This window comes from Urocitellus parryii, chromosome 4, assembly GCF_045843805.1.
Source record: "Urocitellus parryii isolate mUroPar1 chromosome 4, mUroPar1.hap1, whole genome shotgun sequence".
Taxonomy (NCBI): domain Eukaryota; kingdom Metazoa; phylum Chordata; class Mammalia; order Rodentia; family Sciuridae; genus Urocitellus; species Urocitellus parryii.
Window position 1 is genome coordinate 97,500,336 of NC_135534.1, and position 20,842 is coordinate 97,521,177.

Sequence of the window (20,842 nt, forward strand, 5' to 3'; positions counted from 1 at the left end):
ACAACCATAACTCTACAACTGAGCCACACCCACTGTCCCCTGCCTGCAGTCCTTTTTATGTTGAGACAGTATCTCACTAAGCTGCCTAGACTGGCATCAAACTCATGATCTTCCTGTCTTAGCCTCCTCAGTAGCTGGGAATTACAGGCATGAACCACAGCATCCAGCTGGAACACAATACTTTTAAGGTATAACTTTGCTACATTTATTTGCTACTTTTAAAAAATTACAAGAATATAATTGAGAGAATTATATTGTGAGGCTGGAAACAAGTAGAAAAAATTTTTTCCCTTTCTTTTGGCATTAGGGATTGAACCCGGTGGCCCTTTATCATGAGTCATATCCCTAGCCCTTTTTTTTTTATATTTTGAGATAGGGTCTCATTGAGTTGCTTAGGGCCTTGCTAAGTTGCTATGGCTAGCTTTGAACTCAAGATTAATCCTGCCTCAGCCTCCCAAGTCATTGGGATTTTCAGGCATACACCACCACACCTGGCTCAAAGATTTTTTTAAAAGGAGAAAAAATAAAAATCCATCCATAATTAGTCTTAAGGTAATTTCTGCCTTTGAAAAACCTGCTAAATTTCCTGTAGTGAATTATATAGCTAGCATTCTAACTTGCTTTGTATAGAGTAAAAATTGCAAAATTCCTTTTCTGGAGTCATAATTATAGACTTTGAAATATATACTTTATTAGACAGGTATAATCTGAAAACTAAAATTCTGGAGCCAACCTAGAATAAAAAACAATGCCTTAGGAGAAGGCAATACTGACACAGACTTCAATGCTTATGTGGTTTGGTAATAATGTAAAATTGTAGCAATTATTCCCCAAAAGTTCTATCAGAATCTGATACATTTATATGATATTACATACATGTATACATAGCATATATATAGAGATAGATAGATATAGATATATAGATATATATATGTCCATATAGTATATATACAGATATATGCCCATATACAGTGTGTGTGTGTGTGTGTATATATTTATGTATAATCCAGTACTGACAAGCTGGTCACTTTTAAAATATAATCAGACTGTTTATTATGCTTAATATTCTATTCTTGTCCAAAATATTCAAAACAATTCCTATAAACATTCAAAAAATGTTTCAAAACCCAATATATATATTTCTATTATAACTTTTCTCATTGCTTATGATTTCTTATACGTGTTAACTTTAACCTATTTGACAGTATCATAACATCTAAGGAATTATCCTTAACCTATTGAGAGAATGGATTTTAGTTATGTTTGATAAGAAGATATAACTCAAAATGAGATAAACTACAACTCAAATAAAAGTCACCCCATTTGATAAACACCAAGAAGTAGAACTTTTGAAACTGCAAGGTGCTAAGAAAATGGAAATACAAATGCCTATAAGCCTGGTAGCTTGAGAAGCCAGGGCAGGAGGATCACAAATTCAAAACCAGCCTCCGCAACTAAGCAAGACCCTATCTCAAAATGAAAAAGGGCTGGGGATTTGGCTCAGTTCTTAAGCATCCCTGGTTGCAATCTCTGGTACCAAAACCAAAACAAAACAAAAAAACTGTAAGGGTAACCAAGTCAAGAAACCATTTTTACAAACAGAACATAATTTGATAGACATTTACACCACCGACTAACAACTAGCTCATTATGCAGTTGATTTACTTACTTGTCATCATGCTCATAAATATTCAGACCCAAAGCATCAACGCCTAGCCACAATTCGGTACCCTTTTTATTTTTTATTTCAAAATAATTGACACCGTACATTTCTAGATCTTGCGCAATCTTCAAGTATTCCATCATTGAATCTTCCCTGTTGAAATAAAGCTAAATGTAATATATTTAAGTGGAAGAATCTAAATATCAGATTAAAACTACAAAAATACATTGGATTGAAATTTAATGTTTTATTCATAAAACTCAAATGATTGGGGGGGGGCATAATACATAACAGTATTGAAAATTTTTAAATAAAATAAAAATACTTTAACTTGAAGGAAAACATAGTCACCAAAATACCTTAGCATTCCTCTATGTTCTTCATGCCAGTTCTGTATTCTTTCTTCCCACTGTTCTTTTGTCAGTTTATGTTGTTCCAAAACACTGGGGGGGAAAAAAAACTATTTTAATACTTTTGTGATTTCTGGCCCAGTAAGTAGTGAGGTAGCACACACCTGCAATCCCAGTGGCTAGGGAGGCTGAGGCAGGAGGATTGAGAGTTCAAAGCCAGCCTCAGCAACAGTGAGGCACTAAGCAACTCAGGGAGACCCTCTCTCTAAATAAAATACAAAATAGGGCTGGAGATGTGGCTCAGTGATTGAGTGTCCCTGAGTTCAATCTCTGGTAGCCCCCCTCCAAAAAAAGTCTAAAATCCTTTCAGTACTTTGACCATGGTAGCAGTCATACAAATTAATATATGTGAACAAAAAACTACACATAACTAAATATATACACAAATAAGAGCATGTAAAATTCATGAAATTTAAATAAGGTAGTGTGTGTCAATGTCAGTATCTTGGTACCACACTATAATTTTTCAAAATGTTACCACTAGAGAAGGCTGAGAGGACACACAGAATTTTTTTTTTTTTTAAAGAGAGAGGAAGAGAGAGAGAGAATTTTAATATTTATTATTATATTATTTTTTAGTTCTCGGCAGACACAACATCTTTGTATGTGGTGCTGAGGATCGAACCCGGGCCGCACGCATGCCAGGCGAGCACGCTACCGCTTGAGCCACATCCCCAACCCAACACACAGAATTTTTTTAAATTAACATTACATTTGAATCTACAATAATATGAAATTTTCAAGATAGTTTAAATTATCTTAAATGCAGTCTTTAAAATATCTATTGTAAATGTGTTTATGGGAATTTCAAAAACTATAATATTAAAACACTATTGTTTTATGATGTAAAAATTTTGCATTAAACCAAGGGATTTCTTGGCAATATAAAGTAATATAGGGTATAAAATCTTCCCTGGACAAGTCAGGTGCAACCTAAGAATAGATTTCTTAATGGAGTCTGACTATTATATTCTCTGTGCATCCTCTTTCAAGCTCTTGTTTTTGGGGAGAACAGTTTTGTCACTCTTCAGAGCACTTACATTTCCACATTTTCTCTTGCTGTCTGGACTCTGGGCTCACCATGAAGCATGCAGTAGCCTCAGAGGTTTAACCTACTGTAATAATTGTTCACTATCATATGCCTAGTAAGAACACTGAAGAGGTACTAAAAGTTTGTAGAACATACAAATGAAATAATCATTTTCCCTCCTTTAAAGGAACAAGTCTAGAAACCCATGCTCTCCTAGCCCTAGAGAGTATATTTTTCTTTTTCATAGGTAAACTTCTTTTAAGGACTGTCCACATTTATTAGCTTTAATTTCCATACCCAACAGGCATTGCCCCCAATCTACCACCACCTGCTTCAATCTAGAACACTATACTGAAGCTCTTCTTTGTTTGGGTTTTTGTTGTTGTTGTTGTTTTGTTTAAGTTATAGACAGACACAATACCTTTATTTTATTTATTATTTGTTTTTATGTGGAGGTAAGGATCAAACCCAGTGTCTCACACGTGCAAGTCAAATGCTCTACCAACTGAGCTAACCCCAGCCCCCTGAAACTATTCTTAACTAAAGACCATACCAATTTCTATTACCAGCAGACAATTTATCTTCATACTTGACTACTTTGTACTATCTGGCAGTGCCTGACCTTTCTCTCCTTAAACCACTCTTTTACTAGAGTTTCTATGGTATAACACTCCTCTAATATTCTTGAATCTCTGCCCATTTTTTTCTCAGTATCTTCTAGAAGGGCTTCTTCTTCTGTACTTAAAAATTCAGGTTCAACAATGTTTGGGTTATACTACCCACATTTCAAATTCAGTAACATCAAACTGAATTTACCCTCCTCCCAAATTTACTTTTTCTTCCCCTTATTTTCATAAAAGTCATTACCTAACACCATGGTAGGTTTCAAGACAGAAACCTACCATGGAAAAATTTCAAAGGAAATTGATACTGTCTGATAGCTGATTATCCATATCACCAAAATTTAAACTACTGTGGCAGACTAGACTACTTATTTGGACTTTTTCAATATAAGAATTAAAAATCCACCAGAATCAAATTATTTGTTTATTGTCACCAAATAACCCTGTGATTTCTCATTCCTCCTCATATACTTAGATAATAACAAATGGATTATACATCAGACATGGAATAAGCCAATCACTATGAAGGTATTTTTTTCATTCAAAACCAAAAAAAAATAATAATCTAAAAATTTATGCCCAAGTGTGTCGTTAGCTTAAATGGCTTGAATTAGTCCTCCATAAACTATCAATTCTGGAAAAACAATGGACCTGAAAAATCTTGAAGAACATTTGCACTAACAATGGTAAACAATCCTAACCAAAGTTGTTCAGCTATCTTTCTTCTTATTTAAATGAGTTATAGCACACATGCATTTAAAATAAATTATAAGTGCAATTTTAGTATTTAAAAGATTATTTAAATCACAAAACTATTATATATAAGAATTATTCAACCAAACAGGAAACTGACCTAACAATGAAAAAACAACTACCTGTGTTGTACTTATTGAAATAAAGCATGTTCATTGTTTTATAAACATTTGAGAAATTCTAAGGGTAATTTTATTGTAAAATTCAACCTATGTACTGACTTCAAACCTAATCTGTTTTTAATATATAAATTATATCTCAAAAGTAAAAACTAATCCTATCTGAAATGAAATTCGGTATTAGTTATTACTTAATTCACTGCCTAAAAAAATCTGAGACCCCCAATTTCAGTGTTGTACACCTCTAGTTCTAGGACTTAGGAAGCTGAGGCAGAAGGACCACTTGAGCCCAGGAGTTAGTTGGAGACTAGCCTGGACAGTATAGTAAGAACCCATCCCAAAGAAAGAAAAAGAAAAAAGGAAAAAAATATCTGAGAGGATTGGGGGTTGGAATAATTATTAAAACCAGAAGAACATTGCTATAGCTTGCCCTCACCAAAACTCTTACTGAGTTTTCAACCATGTTGATTGGTGGTGGGTTAAGAGGGGTTTACATCTTTCTCCAGAGACTGTATAAGTTCTCAAACAACACGTTGTTATAACGCATCTAGCCCCTTTGGCCCCTCCTCTCTTGTTTGTGGTACTGGGGACTGGTGCATGCTAGCCAAGTACTCTGCCACTGAGTTACATCTCTAGGACACTGGACCCTTCTCTTTTCTGCAGAAGCCCACTTCCCTTCCACTTTCCTGCCATGAGGTCTATAACAGAGGCCACCCTGATATGAAAGCCTGATCTTGGGAACCTTCAGAACTGGGGCCAAATTAACACTCTTTTCTTTACAAATTACACAATCTCCAGTATTTCAATATAACAAAAGCAAACAAAGACTTACAAATATTTCATATACATAGAGACTTAAAAATGTTATATTCCTGATTCTCCTGATGAATATGCATCATTCTTTTTTCTAAGATTATTTCTATAATATTAAAAGGCAGAACATAGTAACAACCAAATCTTAAAGGTGCTATACTTGGTGGTACATTATAAAGCATATAACAATAATTATACATTAGCCAAAAATAAACACCAATGCCTACAGTCAAAGGAAATTAACAAATGTGGACAAAGTCGTTTTGTCTTTATATTTAGTAGCTACGAAAATGAGCTTCAGTACTTTGAGGAAATGGTACAAAACAAGTTTTAAGTCAATAATAATAATATACTGTTTTGCATTTACAAAAAGTAAAAACCTCTTTCGGAGCTCTAAAAGAAAGATCTCGATCTACTTTCTAACATTGGGGATTTGTGTGATACCAAAATTAAAAACAGATATTCATTTTTCTTTTTAGTTATACATGACAGAGTATATTCTGACATATTCATACACTCATGGAGTACATCTTATTCCTAATTAGGATGGCAATCTTGTGGTTGTATGTGATATAAAGACTCATTGTGGTGCATTTATATACATATGAAAGTTAAGTAACATTAATTCCACTGTCTTTCCCATTTCCTGTCTCACCTCCCTTATTTCATTCCTCTTTGGCTAATCTACAGAATTTCTATTCTTCCTCTGCCCCCATTGTTGTGTGTTAGCATTCATATATCAGAGAAAACATTCAACCTTTGGTTTTGGGGGACTGGCTAATTTCACTTAGCATAAGAGTCTCCAGATCCTTTCATTTTCTGGCAAATGTCATAAAGTCATTCTTTTTATAGCTTACATTCTATTGTACTTTTATACCACATTTCTTTGTCCATTCATCTGTTGGTTTTATAACTTAGCTATTATGAGCTGAGCTGCTATAAACACTGATGGGCTACATCACTGTAATATGCTTTTTTTTTTTTTTAAGTCCTTTGGGTATATACCAAGGAGTGGGATAACTGGCCAAATGGTGGTTCCATTCAAAGTTTTCTGAGAAATTTTCATACTGCTTTCCAGAGTGGTTGCACCAATTTGCAGTCCCACCAGCAATGTATGAAAGTATGTTTATCCTCACATCCTTGCCAACATTTATTGTTACTTGTATTCTTGATTATTGACATTCTGACTTGAGATGTGATCTCAGTGTAGTTTTAATTTGCATTTCTCTTAATTGCTAGAGATGTTGAACATAAATTCATATATTTGTTGACCATTCATTATTTCTTCTTCTGTGAAGTGTCTGTTCAGTTCCTTTGCCCATTTATTAATTGGATTATTTGGGTTTTTTAATGTTTTTTGAGCTCTTTATGTATCCCAGAGAGTAATGCTGAGGTACAGGTGGCAAAGATTTTTTTCCCATTCTGTATGTAGGCTCTCTCTTTGTGCTCTTGATTGTTTCCTTTGCTGTGAAGAAGTTTTTTAACTTGATACCATCCCATTTATTGATTCTGGATTTTACTTCTTGTATTTTAGGAGTATTGTTGAGGAAGTCGGTTCCTAAGCCAACGTGATGGAATGCTAGGCCTATATTTTCTTCTAATAGGTATAGGTTTTATGGTCTAAAATCTAGGTCTTTGATCCACTAGTTTTGTGCAGGGTAAGATATAGGGAATAAATTTCATTGTTACAAAGAGATTTCCAGTTTTCCCAGCACCATTTGTTGAAAAGGCTATCTTTTCCCCAATGTATGTTTATGGTACATGCGTCTAGTATGAGATAACTGTATTTATGTGAGTTTGTCTCTGTGTCTTCTATTTTGTTCCATTGGTCCTCATTTCTGTTTTGGTGCCAATACCACGTTGTTTTTGTTACTATAGCTCTGTAGTATAATTTAAGGTCTGGTATTGTGATGCCTCCAGCTTCACTTTTCTTGCTAAGCACTGCTTTGGCTATTCTGAGTTTCTTTTCCAAATGAATTTCATGACTGCTTTTTCTATTTCTATGAAGAATGGCATTGGAATTTTAAATAGGAATTGCATTAAGTCTATATAGTACTTTTGGGATAGTTTTCTTAATTTCTGTTTCAGCTGATTCATCATTGATGTATAGGAACACAATCGATTTATGGGTATTAATTTTATATCCTGCTACTTTGCTGAATTAATTTATGAGTTCTAAAAGTTATCTGGTGGAGTTTTTTGGGTCTTCTAAATATAGGATTATGTTGACAGCAAAAAGGCATAGCTCTTCTTTTCCTATTTGTATCCCTTTAATTTCTTCTTTTGCCTAATTGCTCTGGCTAGACTGTGTTGAATAAAAGTTGTGAAGGAGGGCATCCCTGTCTTGTTCTAGTTTTTAGCGGGAATGCTTTCAATTTTTCTCCATTTAGAATAATATTGGCCTTGGGTTTAGCATATATAGCTTTTACAATATTGAGGAATGTTCCTACTATCCCTTCTGTTCTAGTGTTTTGAACATGAATTAATGCTGTATTTTGTCAAATGCTTTTTCTGCATCTATTGAGATAATTATGTGATTCTTGTCTTTATATCTATTGATATGGTAAATTATGTTTATTGATTTCCATATGTTGAACCAAACTTGCAAACCTGGAATGAAACCAATTGATCATGGTGTACTTTTTAATGTATTTCTGTATGAAATTTGCCAGTATTTTATTAAGAATTTTTGCATGTGTGTTCATCAGGGATGTTGGCATGAAGATTTCTTTCCTTGATGTGTCTTTGTCTGATTTTAAAATCAGGGTGATACTAGCTTCATCAAATGAGTTTGGAAGGAGAACTGTGATATTTAAATATAACATTTGATACTATGTTTTCTAGATTTCATAAATAATCTTACCAGATAACGGTATAACACTTTACAATTAAAACTGTACAACTCATGAACTGTATTCATAAACTGGAGTTGAACAGAACAGTATTATTTATCTTCATTTTACCAATTTAGAGACTCAAGATATTTTAGATTATGCATCTACTGTCACATAACTAGCAAAAGGTATGATCAGTTCTCAAAACCTGTCAAAACCTAATGATTTCTTCCTAAGCCATATTTAAAAATTACTATTAAAAAGACAAGACTAGGGTTGTGGCACAGTGGTAGAGTGCTTGCCTCATATGTGTAAGGCACTGGGTTCAATTCTCAAAATCACATATAAACAAATGAATAAAATAAAGGTTCATCAACAATTAATATATATATGTCTATTATATCTAATCTATTTATTAATATATATAAGATATATATAATATTCTAAAAAGAATCATTTAAAAAAAAAAAGATAATAGCACTATATTGTAGAGAAATAGAGCACCAACCTATGAATCTGAAAGCCTAGTTGAAAAAGCCTTTTTAAAAAGTTGGAGGACACATAGTGTGCCACTTATCATTCTCAAAAGCATTCACAAAACATCTATATGCTTGTTTTAAGAACATTTACTAATCAGCAACAGTTTATATCCTTCCCTTAAGCCTAAATTAACATATCACTTTACTGCTCATCCTATAGAAATGATGGTAGAAGAGGTAGATCAACTTTAAGCAATTATAGAGCACATAAATCTACAGAGAGGCTGAGTCAGAACTTTTAAAAGTATACTTTCTGATCCAGCTGGCAACTTAAAATCTCAATTATTTTAATTTAAATTTCTGGAATATAATTTTCAAAGAATATAACAGAAAGGCTTGTTTCACTTACCGTTGGGGTAGGAGTCTATCATTAGCCAGGTAGCCTGGTTTATGAACCTCTTTATTATAATCTCCATACTTGGCTTGGACAGCATAGGAGGCCAAAAGAACTGCAGTTTCTGGTGGGCAATATATCTCATCATTTAATATGGCTTCTTTAACTTGCAAGAAGAAAAGTCTCTGGGTTATTTCTTGAATTAATTCCTCAGAAACATCTTCAGGAAAGAATTTAGCTCTAAACTTGAACTGTAAAGGATTCTCTTTTTTAACATCTTGCTGTGTCACCTAGAACAGTAATTCAAGTATAATCAATAAAAATCTCAAATTCAACACAACTGAGTCCAGTCACATCAAATTCTTTATGGAAAAAAGAGGAAGTGAAATAAAAGCTTCCAAACCTTCAAGTAATACTATGTAAGATTTTAAATGTGTAAACAAATAAATGTGAGAAAAGCAATGCTATACTCAGTTATAAAGGCTGCTTTTAACTCACAGATCTGATTTAATAACTAAATTGGAAACTTCTTTTCATATTCTGGAGACACTTATCCTGCAGATGTTCCAATCAAGGTCCAAATACTTAGTTATACAATATATAATTCGCAGATACTAGTTTTCAACTAGGAAGTGAGCGTATCTTTTTACTCAAATGAAGTTGATGGTGCTTAATTTAAAAATATGACATCTTGCAATGATGAACAGAGATAACTATAAAAGGGACTCAGAAGCAGACACTTAAATTTACCAGCAAATTCACAATAATTTCAAATTAACTTAATTACTAGCTTAATTTTATCATGCACATTTTACCTTTTTATTTAGTTTAAGCCACGTAGAATAACCTTTGCTGTCTACATACTGCAGCCCAAAAAACCAGACCTCACGCAAACCAACTGTTTTCACCACCTAAAAAAAAAAAAAAAAAGAAAATTCATTCACATGGCAACTAAATGACACTAGAAACTAGACTTTACTAGAACAAAACTAGAGAGGTATAGATATATTCCTTTGCCATAAAAAAAAGGCATTTCCTAAGGAAAAATTGAACATATTCACAGAACATGTCTGAAAACTTACATTTGGATTTTCTTCTTTTTTTTTTTTTAAGGGAGAGAGAGAAAGAGAGAATTTTTTAGTATTTATTTTTTAGTTTTCAGTGGACACAACATCTTTATTTTATTTTTATGTGGTGCTGAGGATCGAACCCAGCGCCCCGCACATGCCAGGCGAGTACGCTACTGCTTGAGCCACATCCCCAGCCCTAAATTTGGATTTTCTATATACTCAATTTTGTACTATCACTTCAGTCTTCATACTTGATTCACCTGTTTGTATTTTCTTTTCCTCATCTCCCATTACAACCTCAACAAATAACAAGTCCAGAGAACAAATATGCAATTGTCATAATTCTACATTTCTATTCCAACTTATTCTTAGAATTACCCTATTGGTATTCAGGACAAATAGTTTGATTTTTGTGCTTAGAAAAGAGTCTGATATAGTCTATGTTCTACGATCACTAAGCATTAAACCATTCTTGGAACATGCCATAACTTTCACCCTTCTACACCTTTGCTCATGCTTTTTAACTCTCTGCTAGAATGTTTCTTCTGTCCTTTTGTCACCTGTTGAATAATTTATTATTCAAGGCTCAGCTCAACTAACATGCCTTCTGTGCAGAAAGCTCTCAATTTTTAGATAAATTAATCACTTGTTTCTGATTACTTTATTCTGCTATCAGAACACTTATTCTATCCTACCATTATTAAATGTGTTTTTAGTACTGTGTCTATTTACTCTCCTTCACTAACACTTAAGGACAGCGATTACTATTTTTTTTTTTATTTTATTTTAACATCCAGGTCCTCTCATGGAATAATTATCCTATAGCAGGTACTCAAAAATACTGGAATACTAAAGTAGTGCAGCTAGCATATACACCCAGGATTATACCCACACTTAACAAAAGAATATTAAAACATACTTCAAATAAAATAAAATACTTAAAATGAAGGGAATTGAGAGTTCACTAACATTTTAAAAACTTAAGATTTAACTTCAGCTCTTAAATGATAAACATTGTTTATTTTTTAAAACTGATCTTAGAATATTCCAGGCTTTTGGTTTCAGTACAGCAAATTGATCCTTCAGTTTACTCTCATTTGAAATTTTTCACTAAAATGTTACATACAAAAAATAGTTTCTCTCCAGGGAGAAATACCACTCACAGGATTTTATTCCCTCTCTGCACCTGCTTGTCATTTTAGCAACAGAGAAAATGTAGTGAAAAGAAAGCCCTGGGGTGGTGAGAAGCAGCAGATGCATTTCTGAGCTTAGGTTAAGCAGTCAAGTGGCCAAAGTAGCCAATCACTGGCTGCAGCGGACCTCCCTGGTCTCAGGCCGGGCAAGACAGTGGAATGTTTAGGCTGCATCTTCCTGTTTTCAAAGGCTGCGACTTGTGCTTCATGCCTTGCCCACTTCCCATGACAGAGTCAGAGGGGAATTAGACGAGTCCTGCTTTTTATTCTTTACCTGAGAATCTTGCTCCTGGAATGGTTTGCTCTTTCAATTCATCAAATACTCACAACACAGCAAGAAAGAGGCTGCCCAAGAAGACTGCCTGAATCAGGACAGCTCCCTGTGCTGAGCACATGCTAACAGTGGGGTTTTCTCCCTGCAGTAAAAGCACTTGTAGGCCTCAGTTGTCTAGCACCAATCCCGAACTTACAGATATGCAGGCATGGAGCCCAAATGAACCCAGTGACTTTGAAGTAGATTTTTTTTTTTCCTCTATGCGAACTTCTCTGGCCTATGTGAATTCCAACTGTGCCTGTGGCCTCCTGATTTCTGGGATAACTGGTCCAGGCTTTTTGTTTGTTTTAAAAGAGTAAAAATGGGGATTTAAAATCAAATCTTTTGTTTGCCCTTCTTTCCCTTTCTAACTTTCTTTTGAGGGAGGCATTTTGGATTCCTCATATACCTTAACTTATGAAGCTTGACTCCTGTTTCAGAAAAAAGGTGGCAGAGGAAAAATGAGAGGCAAGAGGAGTTCCAGGTCTTTCTAAGGAAAAGATTCCCTTTTTTAACTTTGTTGCATCCCTGAAGGCTGGCCACTCATCATATGCTAGGGAGGGGTTATAATTTCAATACTGAAATTGTTTTCCCTTACCTGAACTATAATTCACCTTAAAAACAATTCCGGAGGGGGAAGAGGCAGTATTGTTCAGGGAGTATGTATGTGTGACTCAGTGTGGCTGTTTTGTTATGCAGTGGTTGTCTAAAATATTTTCACAGTATGCTTAACACTCGGTGTTTTAAAACATAGTAGTAGCCAGTAAAGTAGGATTCTGATTCTGGAACCTGGGATGTGTCCCATGCCAGTGGGTGAAGTTCTCACCTATGGTGGCATCCACACACCAGCTCCATGGGCAGAAGCAGGTGCTAGAATCAGAAAAACTAACAGACCCACATCAAAAGTAACCCAACAAGGGTTTTCATTTCATACAGGATACAGTATTTTTATTTTATCACAGAGTCATACTTTTTTTTTGAAGTTTTCAAAGTTTGAAATTTGAATGATTTCAAATTATATCAAATATTTAAATTATATTAAATATTAGTTTTAAAACTATAACAAAATCTAAAATGTCTATTTTTTGTTCTTCATTTATCTGTTCTCTCATCTATTAAATTGTTTTATGTGGGTGGAGAAGTTTTCTCTTCTTAACATTTGTTTCTATAACCAAAAATAAATTATATATTAAAGAAATAAAAAAAATGTTTAAAATAAAAACAATTCAGTTATGCTAAGAATATATTAAAGGTTATCATAACAAACACATTTTTGGAGCATATGGAATATAAAGATTCATACTAATGTTGCAAAAGCTAATAATGCCAAACAATGAAAAATTTAATGCAGATAAAAGGAGATCCCAAATAACTTTGGCAAGAGAGAGGCTATCCCAGCAAAGCCACAGAAAATGTTCAAGCTCAGGGTAGCAAGAACAGGAAAGATATAGGGCAAAAGTAGCAGAGAAACGTGAACCTAAATAGACGACCTCAGCTTTTGCCTCCATGCTTTGTGAGATTCACAATGCTGGCTGATTAAAAGGGGATGTGCTACAGTGGGCACAAGGCATAGTACTTTAACTAACTTTACACAACTAATATTCAAGACGATCGGGAAGAGTTTAGTTGTGAAATTCCCTAGTATGCCCAATCTCAAAAGAAGCTCTTTCCCTACTTCTTCTGGAGGTATGATCAGAAACTTTTGATCACATACCTAAAAATTTTAAAATGCCAGGGGCATAACTACAACAGGTATTTTTTTTAATAAAATATACTATTATATTAATAAAGACTATATTTTTTTAAAGAATTAGAAAAAGAAAAAATATAAACAAAAATTTTAATAAGAGATTTCTGAGTATTCCTTGGGCACATGAATATTTTAATCCCACAAGTAGAAGCTAAACAAGGAGGCTAGTAGAGGAAGAGTCAGCCTCCAGGAGCAAACGAAAGAACTGCATGCACTCAATATAAGTACCCCCAAGAAGCTAGCCTCAATCTAATAATTAAAAATGGGATTTTGCTGCATGTTGACCCATGCAGCTATCCACTCTGGAGAGGACCCAGTCTGCTCCTGGTCTTACCTGAAGCTAGAAGAAAGGATTTTGAATGCTTTCATCATAAAGGAATGATAAATGAGGAGACAGAGAGTGTAACTGACTTAAACATTATACAATGTATATCTTACATTGTATATATACATAAAACTCAATTAGACATCACATTATATACAATTTTTAGGTTTTATGTATGTTTTAATATCTAAATTTTTTAAAAAGTACTATCACACAAATGTAGTAATGAGAAAGAATAAAGAATCTCTCTATAGCTGTTCAAATTATATGATTAGGTACTGAGAAAAATTCCTGGTGCTACACTGTTGGACTATCAATAATGGTACAGGAAAAAACAGATGTATAAACTAGTGGGATGGGGATATGGCTCAGTGGTAGAGTGTTTGCCTCACATGCATGAAGGCCTAGGTTCAATTCTCAGCACCACACACATAAAAATAGTATGCAGTGGCATACATGTGATATCAAAGTTGCATGCTTCATGTGATTAAATGATACCTGGTCAAAAAGCTGTTTGCCAGTTGTATTGGGCTGAATGGCAAATTCCAGTTCAGCATCCATTGTAGTTACTCTTACATTGATCTATAATAAAAACAGAAGAGAAAATCATTAGGAAAGACAATATACTTAATTACTTATTTAGTAGGCACGAGAAAAATCTTTTATCGTGTTTCAAAACTCTCTTATAACTTTAATTCACATTATAAGAACTTTTGATCAGATTCCTCATACCCCTTTGCATGTCTTAATCACTTTAACACCATATGTGGTGTGGCTTTTACCTGAATGCCTTCTCTAAACAAATCATATAAATTCATCCTTCTTAAAATAATCTTATTTGTATTTTGCTTTAAAATCTTATTAAAAATATTGATATAAAAATACATGTGAAACATATGTAAACAAAGAAAAATGAAGTCCATAAATTTAACATCCAACTTAACTAGAAATAACAACTTGTTACATATATCACTGTATTTCTTTGCCAATTTACTTTTCCTCATCCCTACCCCCAACACATACAGGTAAATAATAATCTGAATTTTGTTTTTTTGTCATTCTCTTTTTTTCCTTTTTGGTTTTGGTACTGGGGATTAAGCCCAGGAGTATTCTACCACTGAGCTACATCCAAGCCCTTTTTATTTATTTTGAGACAGGGTGGCACTAAATTGCCCAGGCTGGTTTTGTTCATATGACAAAACCTCAGCCTCCCAAGTCACTGGGATTACAGGTATGCACCACCACACCTGGATGTCATTCTGATCTTTAAAAACTAGTTATATCACTCACAGGTGTGTGTATGCATGTTTGTGTACACATATATATAATCAATTAAAAAGTTGATTTTTTTCAACTATACTATAATTGCAAGCACTTGCTAATATAAGTCTTCTTTCTTAGTATGGACAATGGTTACATGGATATATTCACTTTAGAAAAGTTCAATTATAATAAACACATTAATTGTACAAATTACTGGGATTCACTATGATGTAGTCTTTTGATTTGCAGATCTATTTCAATTAAAACATTTTAAATTGTACACTATACTTTGATTTTTCAATTATATTTCTAAGATTGACATTTCTGTGAGTAGTTACAAGTCATTTTCACAGCTATACCATCTTCTACAAGTGATTAAACAATTTATGTACCCATTTTTCTATCAATGGACATTGTTTCCATTGTTATGAAGTCTTATTCACTCTCCTATGCATATGCATCAGAATTCCTCTACATGTATTTACACAGAAAGAGAACTCCCAGATGATAAAATATGCATACCTCTTATTTTAACCATGTAATGAGAAACAGTCTTACAATAGTGCCTAAGAATTCTTATTGATTGCATTTTCACTAATAGCGGGTATTAGCAGATTTCTTTAATGATAACCTAGTAGATATGAAATGATATATCAATATGGTCTTAAAATATGCATCCCTGATTCCTGATGAAGTTAAAAACCTGTTTGTATATGTGGCATACAGAATTCTAAAATGATCCCCATAATCCCTGTGCTCTAGTGTTTCACCCATGATTATATTGCACTACATGATAAAAAATAATTTTGTAGGTACTCTTAAGGTTCACAATCAGTTAACCTTAAGAAAGATTATCTGGCCAGGTGTGGGGCATATGCCTATAATCCCAGCTACTCAGGAGGCTGAGGCAGGAAGATCACAAATTCAAGCCAGTCTGGGCAACTTAGACTCTGTTTCAAAAATTTTTAATTAAAAGTGGGAGTGGATGTTGCTCAGTGGTAGAGCCCTTGCCTAGCCTATATGAGGTCCTGTGTTCAATCACCAGCACTGCAAAAAATGATAAAAGGTTATCTAGGTAAGCCTAAGCTAATTACTAACCACTCAGTCTCACCTTTGAAATGTCTGTTCACATCTATGTCTTATTTTCCTATTGTGTTTTGTTTCTTTCTCATGCTTATAATAGGAGGTCTTTGTATATTAATCTTTTCTCAGTTATTTGTGTCAGAAAAAAAATCTCCCTATTTGTCATTCTGTATTCTTTATGGTGTCCTTCTTTTTAATAAACACATATTCTTGATTTTAATGTTTTAAATACAGACGTCACTTTTTTGCCATAGTTAACAAATACTTCCTTGTCTAGTGTCACAAAGATATTCTTACATTTCTTAATCTACATCTTAAAGGTTTTGGGTTATATCTCTTTGATTTTTGCTTATGATGAAAGAGATCCAATTTCATTTTTAATCCCTATTGGATAATATTATGAAAATTTTTTTAAATCTCAACATAATTTATTTACTCCCCAAAGACCGTTACAAACCAAGCATCTGTACAGGCATGGATCTTTGTTATACCAGCCAATTTAACTATTCTGCTAATATCATGCTGTTTTAATTACTATATCTTCAAATAAGTCTTGATATTTGGTAGGGCAAGTCTCCCCTCATTATTCTACAGAACTGTTCTGGCTATTTTTGGTTCTGTATTTTAGTTCCTGCCTCCAAATAAAACAGTAAATTTTCAAAACTCCACATTTATAATTTAGAACTACACTATATTCATTAGTCTTTCAGGGTAAGAACTGACATCTTTCCAATATTAACTCTACCCACAACTATGGTTCTTGTGTGCAATGATTTAGGACATCTTCAATGTTTTTTAGTCTCTTTTGTGAAAGAAGACTATTTATAGTTTCTCCATAAAAATAATAAGACTTTCATCCCCTGGACATTAAAGTTTTGTAGCAATTGTAAATATGGGTCCACAGTCCTTAATCCATAATTTTGACAGCCTAAAAGCATTCAAGAATGAAGTTTTAGTTTATTTTGAGCAAAAATTTGATATGAAGTAATGTGAACTATATCACTCATGGTGAATTAATTCATTTCATTTCATATGGACATTCACACATTTCTCTATAGAAATGTTAATGATGCCATAGAACTAATAAAAGTTTCATGACATAATGTAATATACATTATAATACATAGTCACCCTTCTAAAATACTAAAAAATCCAAATTCTGAAACTCAGCTAGTTTCAAGGGTTTCAAAGGCAGGACTGTGAAATCTGATGAAATATCTCTTCAAACTGTTCTGTTTGGGATTTTAAGGAATAAAACTGATTTTATATTGATCCTATTATTTCACTTGTCAATTGTTATAATGAGTCTTTAAATCTTTGTGTTTCTATAAAGCAAGAATTAGCAAGCTTTTCTATAAAAAGCTAAACGGTAAATATTTTCAGAGGATCATACAGTCTCTGTTGCAGTCACTTAACTCTGAACCTAGAGCAACAAAGAAACCATAGGTAATAAACAACTGAGCATACTGTGTTCCAATAAAACTTTATTATGGATCCTGAAATCTAATTTCATAGTTTTCAGGTGTTACAAAACGACCTTTTTTTTCAACCACTGAAAATGTTAAAAAAAAAAAATCATTCTTAGCTCATAGGCAGTAAAGAACAGGTTAGTAAATTTTAGTAATCCTAAAATTTTTAAATAGCATTTCTTCCTTTCCTATACTTAAGCTTTTGATTTCTTTTTTTGTACAACAGGTTTTGCTATTCAAAGTTGAATAGTAGCCATGATAACATGTATTTTGTTCTTGATTTTAAGACTGTTTCTACCATTAACACATTTAGAACAGTTTTTACTGTATATTCCTTCTCCATTTTTATTTTTTAAACCATAAGTGGTTGTTCAGTTGTAGCAACTGATCTTTCTGAATGTATCATGATTTTTCTCCTTTAACTAATGGCATGACACAGAGTTACTAAGCTATAATGTCTCTTGGAACTAGGTATGCCCTTGTGACTAAGCTGTCACCAATAGAACATGAGCACTACAGACACAGACTATTCCTGTGCATAAGCATAAATCAGTGGGGGCATGCTTCCCCTCCTGCTAGCTGGAGGCAGCTTCAACTATAAATACTATAATAATACCTAAAAGGCTAAGGCTCAAACTTCTTGGGCTCAGGATCATTTTACACTCTTGAAAACTACAAAGCACTCAAAAAGTTTTTGTTATATGGGTTATATATACATCAGTATTTACTACATTAAAGCAGATAAATTTTTAAATATTAACTCATTTAAGTATAATGCTAATAAACTTAATACATGTTAACATAATAACATTGTAACATATAAAAATGGCTACCTATAAATATACTATTTAATTTTAAAAAGTGCGACAATACTGTTTAATTTTAAAAAGTGCGATATGACAGCTTTTAAATCCTTTTCATTTGATCTTAACAGCAATTCTTGGAGGTAATCAAAGCACTTGTTATCGAATCAATTTTACAAATGAATCAAGTCTGCCGAAGTTATGCTTCACCAAGGTTACATATCTACTAAGTATAAAGCTGGGCCAACAAGATTGGGGTAAAACACAAAAACGAAATTAACTTTCTCCAACTTTTGTGTTTGGGGGAAAAAAATACACATATTTTTTATTAGGGTGAGTGGGGAGAAAAAAGTCAGTTATATTTTGACCTAAAAACTTTGAGGGAAAAAAAATCCCTGATTATTAATATATTAAAATATTATCTTCCAGATATTTTAATGTACCAACCACAGACCTGAATAATAAATCTGACTCTTCACTATAAGGAACAATAAATAAATGTTCTCTGCATAATTACATTAGCAAAGAGTTTTCCAAAGTTCTTATAACCATTCACATTCCTACTAGAAATACATTAAGGGTAACAGATGTTCCACATCCTTATCTACACTTAATATTATCAGTATATAATTACTCCCCTTCTAGTGCATAAAATGTTATTTCACTGAACCTTTAATTTGTATTTTGCTGATAACTAAAAAATTTAGAATCTTTTTGTGTTTATTGGCCAATTAACATAGCTTCTTTATATAAAGTATATGTTCAAAGTTTTTGCCCAATTTTTTTTACACTGAGTAATGGAACTATAGAACTTCATATTGCAATTATTTTCTCTCATTCTGTCTTGCTGTTTTCTTATTGCTCTTTTTTTCACAGGGCAAATGGTTTTTGTTTTTTGGTTTGTTTATTTGTTTGTTTTTGGGGGGTGGGGTACCAGGGAATGTCCAGTCATATTTTGTATTCTATTTGGAGACAGGGTCTTACTGAGTTGCTGAGGCTGGCTTTGAACTTACAATGATCCTGACTCAGTTTCCCGAGCCACTGGGACTACAAATGGTTTTAACTTTGATAAAGTCCAATTTTTTCCTTAATGGTTCAAACTTTCTGTATATTATCCAAGAAACTTTCCCCTATCCAAGATCACAAATTTTTTTTCCTTTATTTCCTTCTGAAAGTTTTATACTTTAGGTTTTTGCATTTAGGTCTACAATCCATCTAGAGTAAATTATGAGACAAGAATTTAATGCTCATGTTTTTTCTGTACAGATAACTCTTTGTTCCATCAACATTTGTTGAAAATAATTAAAATTCCCCATTGAACTGTGTAACACTTTTGTCAAAAATCTTATGATTATAATATGTAATGTGTGTGAGTGTGTTTCTATTTCTCTGACTCTATTATCTACCCTTTCACAATTACCACAATGTCTTGTTTTTGTAGCTTGAGAGTAAGTCTTGAAATGAAGGTGTGTAAGTTTTCCAGTTTTGTTCCTTCTTAAAACTGCTTTAGCAATTTGATCAATTTACCCAAAGAAGTTTTCAGGGTTTCAAGTGAATAGAATTCAATTAAAACTACCAATATATCTGGGAAGAACTGACACCTTAATAGTTATTTATAAACAAAACTGTGAAAATTATCTGCTTCTCCATATATTCAGATCTTTAATTTCTTATAAAAAGTTTTCAGTACAGAGACTGTTTTGCCTCTGTATGTTTATTCCTACGTACTTTATGTTTTCTATGCTCTCACTACATTTTTCAAACTCTGCTGTCATTATATATATTTTAAAAAACATTGATTTTATTTTTGTTATTATTTTTATTTTTACTATAACTTTTTGTCTAACAATCTTGCTAAATTAAGTTACTAGGTCTATTAGTTGTTTTATAGATTCATAAGAACTGTTTACAAACAATCATATCATGTGCAAATAGAAAATTTTACTTCTTAATTCTGATCTTTATACCTTTTACTTCCTTTTATTCTTTTCTACCAACAACACACTGTTACCTGCTGAGTCTTTAAAGCAATATTCATGAAAATCTAGTAACATAACCAACAATTTCTCTAAAAAGCTAACTGACCAAAAGGAACACTATTAAAAAAAAAAAATACCCCATTTTTTTTTTTTTTAGGTGAAAAGAACAGTTACTCTAGGACAAAAAGAATACATACACCTTAATCAAGAACCATATAATTCTGAAATCAAGTAAAATGATCAAAGATATACAACTAAGACTACATAATATCAGTGTAAGTATCACCAGCATCAAAAACTAGTGTGTGAGAACACTTGAGAAAAAAACATGCAGCCGGGCACAATGGCACATGTCTTTAATCCCAGTGACTCAGGAGGCTGAAGAAATTTTATCAAACAAGTTCCAACCCAGCCTCAGCAATTTAGCAAAATCCTGTCTCAAAAAATAAAAAGGGCTGGGAATATTGCTCATTACT

The 20,842-nt window shown here is 33.1% G+C and overlaps 1 protein-coding gene across 1 annotated transcript in view; it reads right to left on the reverse strand.

Moving 5' to 3' along the window:
- Rdx (radixin) overlaps positions 1–20,842 on the reverse strand; it is an 82,408-nt gene that overhangs the window by 44,245 nt on the left and 17,321 nt on the right. The window contains exons 3-7 of the mRNA XM_026392610.2: positions 14,268–14,351; positions 9,934–10,029; positions 9,134–9,408; positions 2,023–2,106; positions 1,670–1,816 (exon numbers count right to left, since the gene is read on the reverse strand). Coding sequence (XP_026248395.2) covers positions 1,670–1,816; positions 2,023–2,106; positions 9,134–9,408; positions 9,934–10,029; positions 14,268–14,351 — 686 coding nt within the window. The remainder of the gene's footprint in view (positions 1–1,669; positions 1,817–2,022; positions 2,107–9,133; positions 9,409–9,933; positions 10,030–14,267; positions 14,352–20,842) is intronic.